Source organism: Balaenoptera borealis (assembly GCF_965194805.1).
Source record: "Balaenoptera borealis genome assembly, chromosome: 12".
Lineage (NCBI taxonomy): Eukaryota > Metazoa > Chordata > Mammalia > Artiodactyla > Balaenopteridae > Balaenoptera > Balaenoptera borealis.
Genome location: NC_138869.1, coordinates 84,209,398 through 84,227,435, shown reverse-complemented (window position 1 = coordinate 84,227,435; position 18,038 = coordinate 84,209,398). Strand labels below are relative to the sequence as shown.

The 18,038-nt window shown below is 39.8% G+C and overlaps 1 protein-coding gene across 4 annotated transcripts in view; it reads right to left on the bottom strand.

The window, feature by feature from the left end:
* EFHC1 (EF-hand domain containing 1) overlaps positions 1-18,038 on the bottom strand; it is a 59,853-nt gene that overhangs the window by 16,623 nt on the left and 25,192 nt on the right. For all 4 annotated transcript variants that reach the window (XM_082346251.1, XM_082346252.1, XM_082346254.1 and 1 more), the window contains 4 exons: positions 11,368-11,588; positions 6,021-6,161; positions 2,696-2,909; positions 2,200-2,347 (listed from right to left, as the gene is read on the bottom strand). In XM_082346251.1, the coding sequence (XP_082202377.1) occupies positions 2,200-2,347; positions 2,696-2,909; positions 6,021-6,161; positions 11,368-11,588 (724 nt within the window). The remainder of the gene's footprint in view (positions 1-2,199; positions 2,348-2,695; positions 2,910-6,020; positions 6,162-11,367; positions 11,589-18,038) is intronic.

Genomic DNA, 18,038 nt, shown 5'->3' with positions numbered 1-18,038 from the left:
CCAAACTTGGAAAGGAATATGACAATTTGCCGAGGCACAGAAAAGACGTTCACTCTGTATCATAAGTTATATGACAAGATGGCAAGCACTGTTCCAACTACTCTTAATATGCTTTTTATAAAGAAATAAAACACTTTTAATTCTCAATGTTGCCAATGTCTTAAATTACAGTGCACTAAATAAAAATCAATTTTACTATTTTTGATTTCCCTATACATTTATAACCATCAGAGCTTTTCATGTTTTGACAAAAATTTTTTAAAGTTGCAGAACAGCAGTAAATTTTCCCATTGGTGCTAAGATTGTTTGCATGGTCACGTTTACAGTCCCGCACTACTGTGCAAAAGGGGACGGCCTGGATTCAGGACACCACACCCACTTGGCTTTCTTCCTGCCTCACTAGTTGTCCTGCTCAGTTTCTCTTCCCAACTCTTAGCGCTGGAGAACCCCATAGCGCAATCCTTGGAGCTATTCTCTCTTCTTTGTCTACAATGACTACCTGAGAGATTTCACCCAGTCTCATGGCTGAAAATATCATCTATATGCCCACAACTCCCACAGCCCAGACCTCTCACCTGAGCTCCAGATTTATATATCCAACAGCCCATTTGATCTCTCTACTTGAATATCTAATAGGTATCTTAAACCTAGTACACTGGACTTCCCTGGTGGCACAGTGGTTAAGAATCTGCCTGCCAATGCAGGGGACACGGGTTCGGAGCCCTGGTCGGGGAAGATCTCACATGCCATGGAGCAACTAAGCTCGTGCGCCACCACTACTGAGCCTGTGCTCTAGAGCCCGCGAGCCACAACTACTGAGCCCGCGGGCCACAACTACTGAAGCCCGTGCACCTAGAGTCCATGCTCTGCAACAAAAGAAGCCACCGCAACGAGAAGCCTGCGCACCGCAACGAAGAGTAGCCCCCGCTCGCCGCAACTAGAGAAAGCCTGTGTGCAGCAATGAAGACCCAACGCAGCCAAAAAATAAATAAAATTAAATAAAAATTTAAAAACAAAAACAAAAAAACCTCCCTAACATATCCAAAACTGAAATCCCTCCTGCCCCCGCCCTGCCAAAAAAAACCCTCCTCTACCCACAATGGACTTCTTCCCCATCTCAATTGGTGTCAACTCCTTTCCAGTTGCTCAGGCCAAAAACCTTAGTCATTCTTACCTACTCTCTCTCTTATCTCCCCTATATCATCTGCCTGAATCCTTATTAGCTCTACCTTAAAATATACCCCAAATCAGACCACTTCTCCCCACCTTCACTGATACTACCCTGGTCCATGCACCACCATCTCTTGCCTAGATCACTGCCACATTCTCCTAACTAATCTCCCTCTGAATCTATTCTTAACACAACAGCCACTTCTTTTAAAACGCATGTCAAATCGTGCCCCTCCTCTACTCAGAAGCCCCACAGTGGCTCTCGCTTTCACTCAGAGAAAAGCCAACATCCTTCCAGAGACCTAGCAGGTCCTATACAATCTGGCCCCTTGCTAATTTTCTAACTCCAGCTCCTGCTCCTCTTCCTCACTCCTCCACTGCAGCCACTCACCGGCCTACTTCTTGCCAGTGTTACCTGTGTGCTCCGGGTTTGCTCATACTTATAGGGTCTTAGCACTCACTGCTCCCTCTTCCTGGAAAGCTCTTCCTCCACATGTCCACGCAGCTGACTCCTTTACCTTCAAGTGTCTGCTCAGTGCCACCTTCACAAGGTATGACCACCTCCCCAAGGTGTGACCACCTCCCCCAACCAACTGCAACCCACCCCCACCTTCCAGAACCCTTATCACTCGTGTTTTGCTCCACTTCCCCATAGCACTCATCACCCAACACACTGTATAACTAACTTACTGGTGCTGTTTATTAGCTAACTCCCACTGCTTAGAGGGTCAACTCCATGAGGGCAGCAACTTCTGGTCTATTTTGTTTACTGATAAAAGCCTAAGGGCCTAGTGATAGTGTCTGATACATACAAGGCACTCAATAATTATTTGCTAAATATATGAAGTTGAAAAAGTTCTAAGTTACTAGCTATTATGTTGGACCCAGGTAACCTATGTACGTCTAAGACCTTCCATTGGTGAGGGAAATCTGAAAATCTAAAATGTGATTATCCACTCATTTTAAGAACTGCTTCCTGAATATCTCATTGTGCCAAAGCCAAAATGGACCTTAGATGGTCAAACATACTTGTCCAATTCTGGTGCAGGAGCTTCTTGCTTTCGAACACGGTTCTGAATTGACAGGAGTGCTTCTGGTGAATACCGGGCAGCATTGCGCTCCATGTATTTCAGAACACAGTCGTCTGTATCAAGGATGACGAACCGGTGGCCAAACACTGGGGAAAGGGTAGAAATACACTTAGCCTGGTCATGTTTTTATCAGGCAACCAAGAGTAAAAATTCACAGGTGTGTATTTGTGACGTAGACTAATGAACTTTCAGTTGCTCTCTAAACTAATATGCACTAGTTTGCTTGGTGTTTAGGGAGCTCAGAGTCTCCATCTACAGCCAACAAATGCAACCAATTTACAGTTTAATTGATAAAGGAGATTTATACACTATACCACATGTACAGCTGGACTGCAGACTAACTGCTTCCTACAAGGGTTAACTGAATTAAATTCCTAATTAGAAGAACCCATTCACTTGGCCAGAAAAAGAGCCTAAACTGTGTTGAGACTTACCCTCAATCACAGCACCAATGAAGAAGTCACTGGGGCCATAATAGATGGGGTTTTCCACTGAGGAGCCTGGTTTGACAACTTTAGTTCTGCCAAGATACTTGCCCCCAATGATACCAGAATTGCGAACAGGAGGCTCAAAGATACTGATCATGTCAGTGGCTAGAAAATAAGAGAAGACAAATCGGCGGTCTTTGTCTTCTGGGATGGGGGATTCCTGGAAAGGTGAAGAAAAGAGGGTATTACGAAGGTACGTGATCTATGCAAAAGCCTCAAACTGAAATATCTACAGGGACTAGGGTACAATATAAACCTAACATATGAAGTATAATATAAATGAACAGTATGGGGTGGGACTCGGGGGGCCGGGAAAGGACATACCTCATCTAAGGGAGGCTGCCCCAACTCACCTCCACTTGATTGTGGGAATGAATATAGGCCCAATGTTGCTAGATCCAATTTTTCATGAGAAAACAGAAATTTGGATTACTATATAAAAACCCTGACTTTAAAATGTTGACTTCAACGCTTTAAAAGCACCAGGCAGGCCAAAGAAAACATATGGGCTGCATTCTGTCCACAGGCTGCCAGTTTGAAACCTCGTGGCTGACATTATGTTCAATGTCGAGGACACTAAGGTGATTATGCAAAGCTTACGCCTTTAAACAAATCCATTTTTATACATAATTTAAAAAAGAAAATTTAAGAAGGGACGAAGGAGTAATATAATGTCATAGAGTTGAAAGTGATTCTGAGAAACTACGTTGTTGATAAGACTTTTCCTAAATCAAATCACCAAGAAACAAATTCCAGACAGAACAAGCCTAAATACAGACATGTTTATTCTTGACTAAAATCCTCTCACATCACAATTTCAGCACACACCTTCTCATTCAGACCATGGAATTATTTGTGTCATTTCTCATTTAGTAGAGAAAGTCATTGAATTTCCTCTTGGTAAAATAATTTCCTCATACCATTCCCTATCTGACAGTCTCCAAACTTTTTCGTTGAACACCCTTATAATAAAAAAAAATTTTTTTAAACAAGCAAGAAATAAAAATTAAATCACATCCTTCCTCTCCTCTCAAACCTCCAGAGGATCCCCATCACACTTAGAAGAAAATAAAGTTCTGAGCAGGACTACAGGCTCAGGTGTGCAAGGGGGCTGGGGGCAACAGCTCACCCTGGCAGGAAGGAGTATTTAAAACTTTTTTAAAAATGTTTTTGCCATTTTATTTTGAACTAAGTTTATCAGACTTACAGAAAAGTTGCATAGTTGAGAATTCTCATAAGCCCATCACCAAGCCTCACCTAACAGTAATATCTTACATAACCATAGCACAATTATCAAACCCAGAAGATGATGGTATAATGCTTTAAATAAACTACTGTCCTTATTCAAATTTCACCTGTTTTCCACTTATGTTCTTTCTCTGTTTCAGGATCCTATACTGCATTAGTTGTTATTTCTCTTTAATCTCATCCAATTTGTGACAGTTCCTCAGTCTGCTCTTGTCTTTCATGACCCTGACATGAGTACTGGTCAATTATTTTGTTGACTGTCCCTCATGCATCTCACTTTTGCATCTTTGGCAAAAATACCACAGGAAAAAAAAAACAAAACACGTCCTTCTCTGTGCATATCAAGGAGTTCATGATAACAGAACATCTTTTTATTGGTGATGTTGAACTTGATCACTTGGTTAAGAAGATGCCTGGTGGGTTTCTCCCCTGTAATGTTACCATCTTTCCCTTTGCAGTTAGTAAATATCTTGAGGAGATACTTTGAAACCATGAAAATCTTGTTTCTCCTCAAAGGTTTTCCCACTAATTTTAGCATCCGTTGATGGACCTTGTCAGCAACAAGTACTGCTGAGGTGTGTGCTTAACGGTAATTTTCTATTGCACTCTTCTCTTCTCCATTTGTTCATTGAAATTCTACTGTATCATAATCTCCAGGTCCATCATGTTGCTGCAAGTGGCATTATTTCATTCTTTTTTAGGGCTGAGTAATAGTCCATTGTATGTATGTACGTGTGTCTGTGTGTGTGTGTATATACATACATACATACATACATATGCCACAACTTCTTTATCCATTCATCTGTTGATGGACATTTAGGTTGCTTCCATGTCCTGCCTATTGTAAATAGTGCTGCTATGAACATTGGGGCGCATGTACCTTTTCGAATTATATTTTTCGTTAGGTTGAGTCCTAGTCCTGCCTCTGTCTAAGCAGTAAGACCTGGGACACACCAATTAGCCTCTCTGATTCTTATGTTTTGAAACATAAAATGAGTATATTATATTGCCTGACTCACAGATAGTGTATGTATAAATAAATTCATTTACCCATTCATCCAACAGTTATTGAGTGCCTACAAAGTCTAAAGAGACATGACTCCTGCCCTCAAGGAGTTCATAGTTACTATGTCATAATTCAACAAACCTCTTGAACTTTAACAGTAACTCAAAGAACTTAGCAACAATGCAAAACCTTCATTAATCAGAATTCTTAACGTATGGAGTGTTCTAGTTGACCTAGAATTTGCTAGAACTCCCTTGTTTCAAAGCTTTTTCAATATTTAAAAAATACATTAGTCAATTATGTTCTTATTTAATTTTTATTTTTTCAAATACATTTCTATTCCCACAGTAACTTATTTCAATTTCTCCTATTTATGTCTATATTTCTAAATAAAATGCTTATATTTCTATTTCTGCATTTTTTTCTACTTTTAAAGACATTATCCTTTGAATTCTTATCAGTAATTTGCTTCAGGTAATTCAGCCAGTGAGTGGAACACTCAGGATTTGAATTTATGTCTGTTTCCAAACCTCTTAGCCACTAGCCACATGACCTCTCAAAGTTCACATCTATTAAATTAGTATGATTCCATTTGTTACATTTAATGAATATAAAATACATCAAGCTAGATATCACCAATGATAAAAATTAGTAAGACATGGTCCCTACCCTCAAGAAAATCACAGTTCACTGGAAAGGCACACAAATAGATAATTTGAATGTAAGTCAGGCTTTCACAATTGCTTAATAAAAAAGGCCAAAATGCCTGTCAAAATTTGAGGGATAGAGAGATTAATGATTTAAGAAAGATTGTGAGGGCAGATAGGACTTGAGCTAGGTCTTGGTTCAGGGGCACCATACTTAATACTATCCAACCTGCCTGAAGGTTGGAGCCAGTGGTTGTTTAAATAAACACATACCTCTGGCAGCTGTTACTCTAGAGCTTACAGACAAAATGGACAACTGTGCACAGTACTGACACAGAACAGAATCTTAGGATATAAAAATTGTCCTCACCAGTGCAGCCAAATAACGAAGCACCTTGTTCTCATTCATCAGCATTTTAATAACATCTTTTTTTGGAGCTTTTGGAATGAGCGCAAAGCAATTCTGAGCAGAGTCTTCAACTAGTCCATAACCGTTATAGGGAGGTAATTCCTGAAGAAACACAGGAAGCAAGAAATAAAGCAGATGCTCCTTGTTCTAAAAATTAAAGGTAACTAAGTTTCTTTTTAAAATCTAGAAAACATTTATTTAAAAGCAATTTCTACATATACAAATGTAATCAGAAAAAATAACATATCACACATTCCATTCCTCTTTATAGATTTTACACCATGATCACTGCGCATACAAGTGACTGATGATGCTACAAAGTAACACTCGGGGCTGGATTTAATCTATCACTGATGTCCACTGACCCCTTACTGCCAAAGCAGAGCCTGGCCCTGCTCCCAGCCCCAATCCTGGCCTCTGTGGCCCTCCAGCACGGTGAAGCCCACGGGTCTGTGACTTCTTTGTCTGGGGTGTGGGTCTCAGCCTGGCAGATCTGGAAACTGTTTTCTCAATTCACCCAAAGTGGGCACGTGTGTGTGTCGGAGGTGGGGGTAGGGTGGGGGTGTCAGGACTTGGTTCATGCTACTTCCGATTTACCTCTGTATTTCTAATATTTTTATTTCTTTTAAAAAAATTTTTTTAAATTTATTTATTTATTTTTGGCTGCGTTGGGTCTTCGTTGCTGCGTGTGGGCTTTCTCTAGTTGCAGCGAGCGGGGGCTACTCTTTGTTGCGGTGCGTGGGCTTCTCATTGCAGTGGCTTCTCTTTGTTGCGGAGCACGGGCTCTGGGCGCATGGGCTTCAGTAGTTGTGGCTCGTGGGCTCTAGAGCACAGGCTCAGTAGTTGTGGCGCATGGGCTTAGTTGCTCCGCGGCATGTGGGATCTTCCCGGACCAGGGCTCGAACACGTGTCCCCTGCATTGGCAGGCGGATTCTTAACCAGTGTGCCACCAGGGAAGTCCCTATTTTTATTTCTTCATTTTTGCCTAAGAGAATGACAGCCATACTTCACTGAGAACACACATCCCCCTGTCCACACAGGATTCCCCTTTCCTAGTGAAGGAGCAAACTCATGGAACTAAATTCCAGATGCAAAGGTTATTTGATGAGTGTGAAAGTTTAGGATGAACTTATATTTTTCATTTAGGTTCCATGAAGGGCTGAAAGCACCGCTATAGGTTGCTAAGATCTGTTTGTCTAAAATCTTAAGTAGTTCAGAGGTTGTCTTCCTCCCTCTCATCAATGCTAGGCGGACTGCAGCTGAGTTCTTTTTCTCTGACTCCTTTCTGCTATGCTTTCTCAGCAAACTAGCTTGTACCACGCTTTTACTAGTAGATACCCTCCCCAAATCTTTTAATATATTGTATTCAGGGACTTTAACAAATTAGTCTATATGAGCCCTGCTCCATCTGCAACAAGGGACTCCCTCAGAAACCAGGGACTCTGCTCTTTTCGTCCAAGGTGGGGTGCTTAGAACACTGATCCTTCACCCACTTCCTGGGCTGTAGTTAATGTGATCTTCATGGCTGGAATATGACTAATGGATCCAGTAGATGGACGATGACTTAATTTGCTCCAAATGCAAAACCACTACTCAGTGAATATACACAGTTGCCATGAACAGAGGAACTTTGGGTGAGATACTGCATGCTAAGCTCTGACTGACTCTGGAGGTAGGCGGAAATGCACAGTGGTGGAGTCTAATATCAATACACAGTGAGAGCAGCCTGGTTGGGGGATGTGGGGGGAGGTTAAGGAGTTTTAAAATAGGCAGGTAAGTTTCTGAGCACCTTCCTCTCAAATTCCTTTTGTTTTAACAGGTTTCTACCTATTTTTCCCAAGTTGCATCTCATTTCCTCTGCTTGGAATAAAGACTTTCTCTAAATATCAGCCCCTGTGCCTGTGGTCCTGGCACCATGCTTTTCATGCTCCAAGCTACCGCCTGGGTCCTGTTCTAAACGAGAGCCATTCCTCTGACTGTAGACATTATCACGCCTAGACACTCCTGTTCGTATGACCCACCTTCCAGAGTTTCTGCCCAGGCTTTCTTAATTATGCACGCACACACAAAGTCTTAGAGTCCCTCATCCTTCAGAGGCCAGCTCCACGGCAGATGAGCTCTCCTGGTCCTGGCTTCTTCCTCCTCCCTACTAGCATGTCTCCAGATGGATCCAGCCTGAGATCCAGCACATCTGGCTTCTGGATCCATGTGGACTTACTCCTGATCTGGCAGATCAGCCTGACCTGGGTATCGAGATTCTCAAATTAAATATATGCACTGCATATCCACTTCTGTCCCTGCCCATCAGCTTGACTCTGGCTTGGTCCCTCTAGAACCTGCTACGGCTCTCATCCCTGTGTTCCAACTACATTGTGTAGAGTTTAGATGACTGAGAGGTAATGATTGAGGAGAGCTAAAAGGTATTTGCTGTTTGGTTAAGTGGAACTTTCCTACTCATTTCCAACAAAGACTTTCATGGACAGGCAGAGAGGATTTATTTGTAGCAGAATTATTTATTATAGAGAAAATAAACTGACCAAACACTACAATTAATGTGCCGTATGTAAGGATGGAGAATTCATTGTATTATACAGAGTGACTGAGACAGGGCAAAACAAACAAACCAAAATCTATAGTGGTTCTTCAGTTCTCTCTGCTCTCTATCCAAGTCTTCCCTCCCTTTCTTTCTTTAGAAGACAAATTTGGGGGGTGGAAAGGTGATAGTAATGAGGATGGAGAGCAGGGCTATTCTAGGACTCAAAGCTTTTATCAGCTCAAAAGACAGATCAAAGCCGTCCACTAGGAAAAGTGCACCAGTGTGCTACAAGCCCTCCCCATCCTACTTCCTGGTTAGGTGAGACTCCTCCTTATGAGAATGTTTGACATTTAACAGCATCACTCTTGTACTTTTCATTGTGATGCCTGGACTGCGATCTCACACAATACTTATCTATAAACTCAAGTGGTGGAGTAGTTTGGTTGATCAAAATCTACATCTGTTCACATGGTATTTTTTCCTGTAGACTGCATCAAATGCTGCCCCCAAAACTGGGGCATAGGGACATGGGTTTTATTATAATTCTTAATCCATGAGCACATTCATGGGTAAGGAGCTCTATCAGAGGAAAAACTGACAGCAAGAGGCATTATCATCACCCACACTCCCTTCTGGAAGTTTTATTGCCCCAGGAAGGCCTAGCACCAAAATCCAAATCCTTCTTTGTAACTGTTTTTATGAGATGTTGGTTCTAAAAGCCTTGCCTAAGATATCACTTGCCTTTGAGGGGAACAAATACATACTGCCTAGGCAGTCTTCTTCAGTCTATCCAGGAAACACACCACATACCTCCTATTTGCCAGGCACTGTGTTAGGCGCTAGGAGCACAAAGATGAACAGTGGTCCTGCTGTCAAGGAACTTAGTCTCATAGAAAAATTCATAAACAGATGTTTAAATACGATAAGTGCTAGTGGAGGGAGGCACAGAGTATCCCAGGAACACAGACGATGGGGGGCGAGCCCTGCCTGGCACTTCAGAGAAGCCTTCTTAGAAGAGAGAAAGCCTACACTGAGTTGTGAGAGGTAAGAAAAAGCCGTGTAGAGAAATGATGGAGAAGTAGTTCAAGCAGGAGAAAGAGCATTAGCGAAAGTCCAGGGGAATAAAACAGGATGCAGAACCACCTGTAATTCAGTAGAATTGGAGGCTAAGTGCAAGCAGCATGGGCAGCAGATGCGGGGAAGGCAGGAGGAATTCAATCATTCCATCCTTCCAGTCGTGTCTTTCAAAAAGAAAAGAGCCCACGGACATTATTTTATACACACGCTGGCAAAATAAAGATGGGCCACAGGTGCTAACACACTATCTTATACATGGGCAACAGAGAGGTTGTTTGAGTTGTTCCTGCCCCAAATAGGTACGAGCACCAGTGTTTTGGTCTACGACACTGTGGGCCTTAATACTTCAGGTGCTTGTTGAATCTGCTGTGTAATGTGTAATTTTGAAAACATGCAATTGTCATTTCAAACCCTAAAATATGTGGCTGAGCCACTCTGAAGGTTCAAGTTTATTAAATTACTATTTTGGTGCATTAAAGACACCATGAACTTACTCTCAGAGTGGACTTTGAGGTGCACAGAACTGAATTTTGGGGTTTTGCGTGATTTTAAGGAGAGCGATGTTGCAATTAAAGAACACTGTCTTCCAACATCTTCAGTGAATCAGTTTTTGTTTTGCTCCCAATCACTTTTTAAGTAAAAGGGTTTGATAAATAGGCAAGAAAAAATGAAATGCCTTAGGGGTCTGGAATTTTTAAAGATGTCTTTTTTTTAATCAAAAAGTTTTTAAATTATTAAAGTAACACAAGGCTTGGTATAAAAACTGAAATTAAGGGAACTCCCTGGTGGGCCAGTGGTTAGGACTCCGCGCTTCCACTGCAGGGGACATGGGTTCAAGCCCTGGTCAGGGAACTAAGATCCCGTAAGCCACGTGGCATGGCCAAAAAAAAAAAAGCGAAATTAAAACCACCCAGTATAGAAAGAAAGCTCCCTGGTCATCTCCCACTTCCCTCCCTCCCTCCCCTTCCCACGGTGAACTAACCACTGTTAACAGTCCGGAGAAACATTCCTCTGGGTCTTTTCCTCAGTAATATAAGCAGATGTTGTATACAGTAATCTACAAAAATAGTGCCATGTCATGTATTCACAATCCCTTAACAATGTTATGGACATTTTCTCATGTTAATACGCATAGACTCCCTCTTTTTTTAACAAGTCTGATAGTCCTCTAATTATATGGATGGATATACTTTATAATATAATTTATTCTGCCAATGTCCTTACACTTTATTATAAGTAATGCTACACTACACATCCTCACACATATCTACTTATAATCCCCAAACCAGATTTTCTGGGTCAAGAGATATGTGATATTTTATTTTGAAAAAGTTAAAATGAGACAGACTGCCCTTCAGAAAAGTTTTTCTCATTGGTTCGCCTATTAACAGTACACGAAATGCCTACTGCATCACATCAGGGCAAACACTGGATATTGTGAGTCTTTTTAAATCAAATAGATCCTAAACCTCATTATTTTCATTTCTCTTTGTTTGATTATCAATTGAGGGTGTTTCCGTATGTTCATTAGCCATTTGTAGTTCTTCTTTTGTGAACTGCTCTATTTCACATGCTTTGTCCATTTTTTTTTATTGGGTATTCACAAAAGAGCCTTTTTTATCCCTTTCCTTAAACTTCTATTAATGCATCAGAAGATGAACTCTCTCTCTAACCTCAGAACCAGTGTCCTGTTACCTGTTTCACAGGAGGTGGCTCCTTCTTGCTCACATCAATGCGTGGTAAATCGGAGATTCCAAATTTTTCTTTGTAATACTGCCGAGTAAATGGATCACAATCATAAATGAAGAAAGTTCTCCCAAGTATAGTGAGTGGCTTCCCAACAATGAAGTCTTTGGCAGTATACCATTCCAACACCTCCTTGTCTGAGATTTCCAGCACACACCGAGGGAAGTTCTCTAACAAAAGACAGCAGGGAGAGAAAAGAAAAAGGAATGAGGATGGGAAGAAAGACTGACACACAGCAGCCAGCAGCCAGGCATTCCTGAGAACCAGAGGGAGTGCAGGCTTCAGCTCTGACCGAGGGTCAGGGGCTCCTCCACACTCCCGGCAGAACACAGGGCTGAGTATTTCCATCTGCGAACAGGACACATAAATAATAGCCCAGACTGTTTCTGTAAAGTCTCTCTCCCATATTCGGCTTGAACTATCCCTAGAGGTCACCAATCTTAGTAGAATTAACGCTTAGAAGGAATCATTACAAGAGAAAAGAATAAATGTCCTTCTATAAAGACAGAGTATTGGATCTAGAGCGGGGGGGCCAAGTCATTTACTTCAACCACCCACCCATTTATCCGTTCATCTAACAAATTATTAGTGACCACATATACCGTGTACCAGGTGCACTGCTGAATACAGAGATTATAACAATTAACAGTATAGATAAAATTCCTGCCTTGATGGAGAAAACATTCTATTCGGGGCCACAGACTCTAAACACACAAAACATGGTTTCATTTCAATTGTGGTCACTGCTATGAGGGCAGTCTGATCTAGTCCTGTGCCAAGAGGCACAGGAGGGACAGTCAGCACGATGGTTCCGGTAATCCGTTCATCTGGGAAATCAACAGATTTTCAAACGTAGAATCAACCTTCCATTTTTGGAATAAATCTAATTTGTCACACTCTCTTATGAAAACTAGGCGTTGATTGTTTAAGACTGATTCCCTGCAGCTTGGCCTCCATGGAAACCATAAGATCATCAGTCAGTTCTAGTAAGGTGCCACACTTTGTAGCTGGAACCACAAAGCTTGGCACCAGAACTCTGATGACAGGGGGCATAAGAGGAGGGTTGGTACTATCCTGACTGATAATTGCTAAGAAAATAAGGAAGGAGGCTAAGGTTCTGCTACAGCATTCAGAAAACCTAACACTCCAGCCCTTGATTTGCCAAAAGAAAAGGGTTGGCTGCTTCCCAATCATGCATCTTAAACGCCCTATAGACCAAGGGTTCCTTCTCCCAGTGTCTAGTGCCCAACCCTACTAGAGCTCTCTGAGTTACCCCAGGAAGTGATGGGCAGTGGAGGACACAGCTCATGACTCTGTGGCATTGTTTTCTTTTTTTTTTTTGGCCACGCCATGTGGCTTGTAGGATCCCAGTTCCCTGACCAGGGAACAAACCCAGGCCCTTGACAGTGAAAACACAAAGTCCCAGCCACTGGACTGTCAGAGAATTCCCCAATAATTATTACTTTAAATGTAAGTGGACTAAATGCTCCAATCAAAAGACATGGAGGGGCTAAATGAACAAAAAAACAAGATCCATCTACATGCTGCCTACAAGAGACTCACTTCAGACCTAAGACAGACAGACTGAAAGTGAGAGGATGAGAAAGGGTATTCCATGCAAATGAAAATGAAAAGAAAGCTGGGGTACCAATATTTATATCACACCAAGTAGACTTTAAAACAAAGGCTGTAAAAAGAGACAAAAAAGGGCATTACATAATGATAAAGGGATCAATCCAAAAAGATATATATATATACAGCCAACACAGAAGCACATAAGTACATAAGGCAAATATTAACAAACAAAAGGAGAAACTGATGGTAACACAATAATAGAAGGGGACTTTAACACTCCAGTTTCATCAATGGACAGATCATCCAGACAGAAGATCAAAAAGGAAACACTGGCCTTAAATGACATTAGACCAGATGAACTTAATAAAAATATATAGAACATTCCATCCCAAAGCAGCAGAATACATTCTTTTCAAGTGTACATGGAACATTCTCCAGGACAGTTCACATGCTAGGCCACAAATCAAGTCTCAGTAAATTTAAGAAGACTGAAATCATATGAAGCATCTTCTCCAACCACAACACCATGAAACTAGGAATCAACTACAAGGAAAAAAAAAAAAAACTGTAGACCTTGAGATTATCTTATTAGTGAAGTCAGAAGGAGAAAGACAAATATCATACGATATCACTTATATGTGGACTCTAAAATATGACACAAATAAACCTATCTACAAAACAGAAACAGACTCACAGACAGAGAACAGACTTGTGGTTGCCAGGGGTGGGGTGGGGGAGGGATGGTTTCGGAGTTTGGGGTTAGCAGATGTAAACTACGATATGTAGAACGGATAAATAACAAGTTTCTACTGTATAGCACAGGGAACAATATTCAACATCCTGTGATAAACCATAATGGAAAAGAACATAAAAAGAATGTGTGTGTGTATATATATGTATATATACGTATAACTGAACCACTTTGCTGTATAGAAATTAAGACAACATTGTAAATCAACTATACTTCAATAAAAAAAATAAAAAACACTGTAAGAAACCCAAATGTGTGGAGGCTAAACAGTATAGTACTAAACAACCAATTGGTCACTGCAGAAATCAAAGAGGAAATAAAAAATACCTGGAGACAAATGAAAATGGAAACACAATGATACAAAATGCTATGGGACACAGCAAAAGCAGTTCTAAGAGGAAAGTGTATAGCAATATAAGCCTACCTCAGGATATAAAAAATCTCAATCTAACCTTACACCTAAAGGAAGTAGAAAAAGAAGAATAAGCAGAATCCAAAGTGAGTAGAAGGAAAGAAATAATAAAGATCAGAGAGGAAATAAATGAAATAGAGACTAAAAAAAACAACAGAAAAGATCAATGAAACTAAGAGGTGTTTCTTTGAAAAGATAAACAAAATGATAAACCTTTAGCCAGATTCATCAAGTAAAAAATGAGAGAGGATCCAAATAAATAAAATCAAAAATGAAAGAGAAGTTACAACCAACACCACATGAATACAAAGAATCGTAAGAGATTAGTACAAACAATTACACGTCAGCAAAATGGACAACCTAGAAGAAATGGATAAATTCCTAAAAACACACAATCTCCTAAGACTGAATCAAGAGGATATAGAAAATATGAATAGACTGATTATTAGTAATGAAATTGAATCAGTAATCAAATACCCCCAAGAAACAAAAGTCTAGGACCAGAGGGCTTCACAGGTGAATTCTATTAAACATTTAAAGAAGAGTTAACACCTAACCTTCTAAAGTATTCCAAAAAACTGAAGGAGGAGAAATGCTTCTGAACTCATTCCATGAGGCCAGCATCACCTTGATACCAAAACCGGACAAAGGCACCACAGAAAAAGAAAATTGTAGGCCAATATCACTGATGAACATAGATTCAAAAACCCTCAAAAAATATTAGCAAACAGGATACAACACTATGTTAAAAGCATAATACAATATGATCAAGTGGGATTTATCCCAGGGGTGCAAGGATGGTTCAAAACCCACAAATCAATCAATGTGACTAACAAATTGAAGAATAAAAATCATATGATCATCTCAATAGGTGCAAAAAAAGCTTTTGGTGAAATTCAGCATCCATGTATGATAAAAGCTCTCAACAAAGTGGGCAGAGAAGGAACTTTCCTCAACTTAATAAAGGCCAACATGACGAGCCCACAGCTAACTTCACACTCAACAGTAAAAAGCTGAAAGCATTTTGTCGAAGACTAGAAACAAGAGAAGGAAGACCACTCACTCCAATTTTATTCACCGTAGTATTGGAAGTCTTAGCCATAGCGATCAGACAAGAAAAAGAAATAAAAGGAATCCAAATTGGAAAGGAAAAAGTAAAACTGCTACTGTTTGCAGATGATACGATACTATATATATAAAATCCTAAAGGTGCCACAATAAAACTTAGAACTAATAAATGAATTCAGTAAAGCCATAAGGTACAAAATATACAGAAATCTGTTGCAATTCTATATGCTAACAAAGAACTAACAGAAAGAGAAAACAAATCCATTTACAACTGCATCAAAAAGAATAAAATACCTAGAAATAAATCTAACCAAGGAGGTAAAATACTTTTACTCAGAAAACTGTTAAGACTCTGATGAAAGAAACTGAAGACAACACAAACAAATGGAAAGATACACTGTGCTCATGGATTGGAAGAATTAATATTATTAAAATAAACATATTACCTAAGGTAGTCTACAGATTCAATGCAGTCCCTATCAAAATACCAATGGCATTTTCCACAGAACTAGAACAAATAATTCTAAAATTCGTATGGAAACACATAAGGCTCTGAATAGCCAAAACCATCTTGAGAAAGAAAAACAAAACTGGAGGTACCAGGCTCACTAATTTCAAACTATACTACAATCCTACAATAATCAAAACAGTATGGTACTGGCACATAGATCACATAGATCAATGGAACAGAACAAAGAGCCCAGAAATAAACCCACACTTATATGGTCAATTACTCACTCTATGACAAATCAGGCAAGCATACACAATGGGGAAAAGACAGACTCTTCAATAAGTGGTGTGGAGAAAACTGGACAGCCACACGTTAAAAGAATCAAACTGGACTACATACTCACACCATATACAAAAATTAACTCAAAATAGAATTAAAATTTAAATGTAAGAATTGAAACCATAAAACTTCTATTAGAATACATAAGCAGTACATTCTTTGACATCAGTCTTAGCAACATTTTTTTTGGGATATGTCTCCTCAGGCAAGGGAAACAAAAGCAAAAATAAACCAATGGGACTACAAAAAACTAAAAAGCTTTTGCACAGTGAAGGAAACTAGGAACCAAACAAAAAGGCAGCCTACTGAATGGGAGAAGCTATTTGCAAATAATACACCTGATAAGGGGTTTAATATCCAAAATATAGAAAGAACTCATACTACTTGACATCAAACAAAAAACCCACCTGATTAAAAAAATGGGCTGAGGGCTTGAATAGACATTTTTCCAAAGAAGACATACAGATGGCCAACAGGCACATGAAAAGATGCTCAACATCACTAATCAACAGAGAAACACAAATCAAACCCACGAGATATCACATCACACCTCTCAGGATGGCTGTTATCAAGATGACAACAAATAACAAATGTTGGCGAGGATGTGGAGGAAAGGGAACCCTTGTGCACTGTTGGTGGGAATGTAAATTAGTGCAGCTACTATGGAAAAAAGTATGGAGATTCCTCAAAAAATTAAAAACAGAACTGTCATGCGATCCACCAATTCCACTTCTGGGTATTTTTCTGGGGAAAAAAAAAACACTAATTCAAAAAGATTTATGCACCCCTCTGTTCACTACAGCATTATTTACAATAGCCAAGATATGGAAGCAATCTAAATGTCCATAGATAGATGAATGGATAATGAGAAAGTGCTGTATACACACACACACAGTATTACTCAACAATAAAAAAGAATGAAATCTTGCCATTTTTGACAACATGGACCTAAAGGGTATTATGCTAAGTGAAATAAGTCAGACAGAGAAAGACAAATACTGCATTTCACTTGTATGTGGAATCTAAAAAAGTAAAACAAAAGAATAAACATAACGAAACAGAAACAGACTCATAGATACAGAGAACTAACTGGTGGTTCTCAGAGGGGAGTGGGGTAAGACAATGAGTGTAATTGATGAGGGAAACTAAGAGGTACAAACTTTAGTTGTAAAATAAATAAGTCATGGGGGTGTAATGTACAGCATAGGGAATATAGTCAATAGTACTGTAGGGACTTCCCTGGTGGTGCAGTGGTTAAGATGCCACGCTCTCAATGCAGGGGGTCCGGGTTTGATCCCTGGTCAGGGAACTAGATCCCACATGCACGCCACAACCAAGGAGCTGGCAAGCCGCAACTAAAGAGCCCACGTGCCACAACTAAGCAGCCAGTGAGCGGCAACTAAGGAGCCTGCGAGCAGCAACTAAGGAGACTATGAGCCACAAATAAGAAGCCCGCCAGCCACCACTAAGGAGCACACGTGCCGCAACTAAGACCCGGCCGCAACCAAATAAATAAATAAATATTAAAAAAAAAAAAGCCTGGCTATGCATTAGAGTTGTCAGGGGAACATTGAAAATAACGATAATAATAATAATACTGTAATAACTTTGTGTGGTGACAGATGATAACTAGAATTATCCTGGTGATCATTTTGTAATGTATAAAAGTATCAGATCACTGTGTTGTACACCTGAAACTAATATAGTATTGTAAGTTAATTCTATTTCAATAAAAATAAATAATCCATAAAAATACCCATTTTTCAAAATTTGTTGTTTTTTAATCCTATCACTGCTCCAATATCATTACTGTAATATATTTTAATTTTACCTTGATATTTTTTAAGCCCCTCAAATTTAACATTGTTCCTTTAGTTTGTATAGTCAATGTTTATTTAGATTTACCTACATTTTACCATTTTCTTTATTTATCACTTCTTATATCTCAGATCTTACTTCTGGAATCATTTTCTTTCTATACATTAGATTTTTCCTAGTAAGGGTCCATTGTTTATGTCCACTCC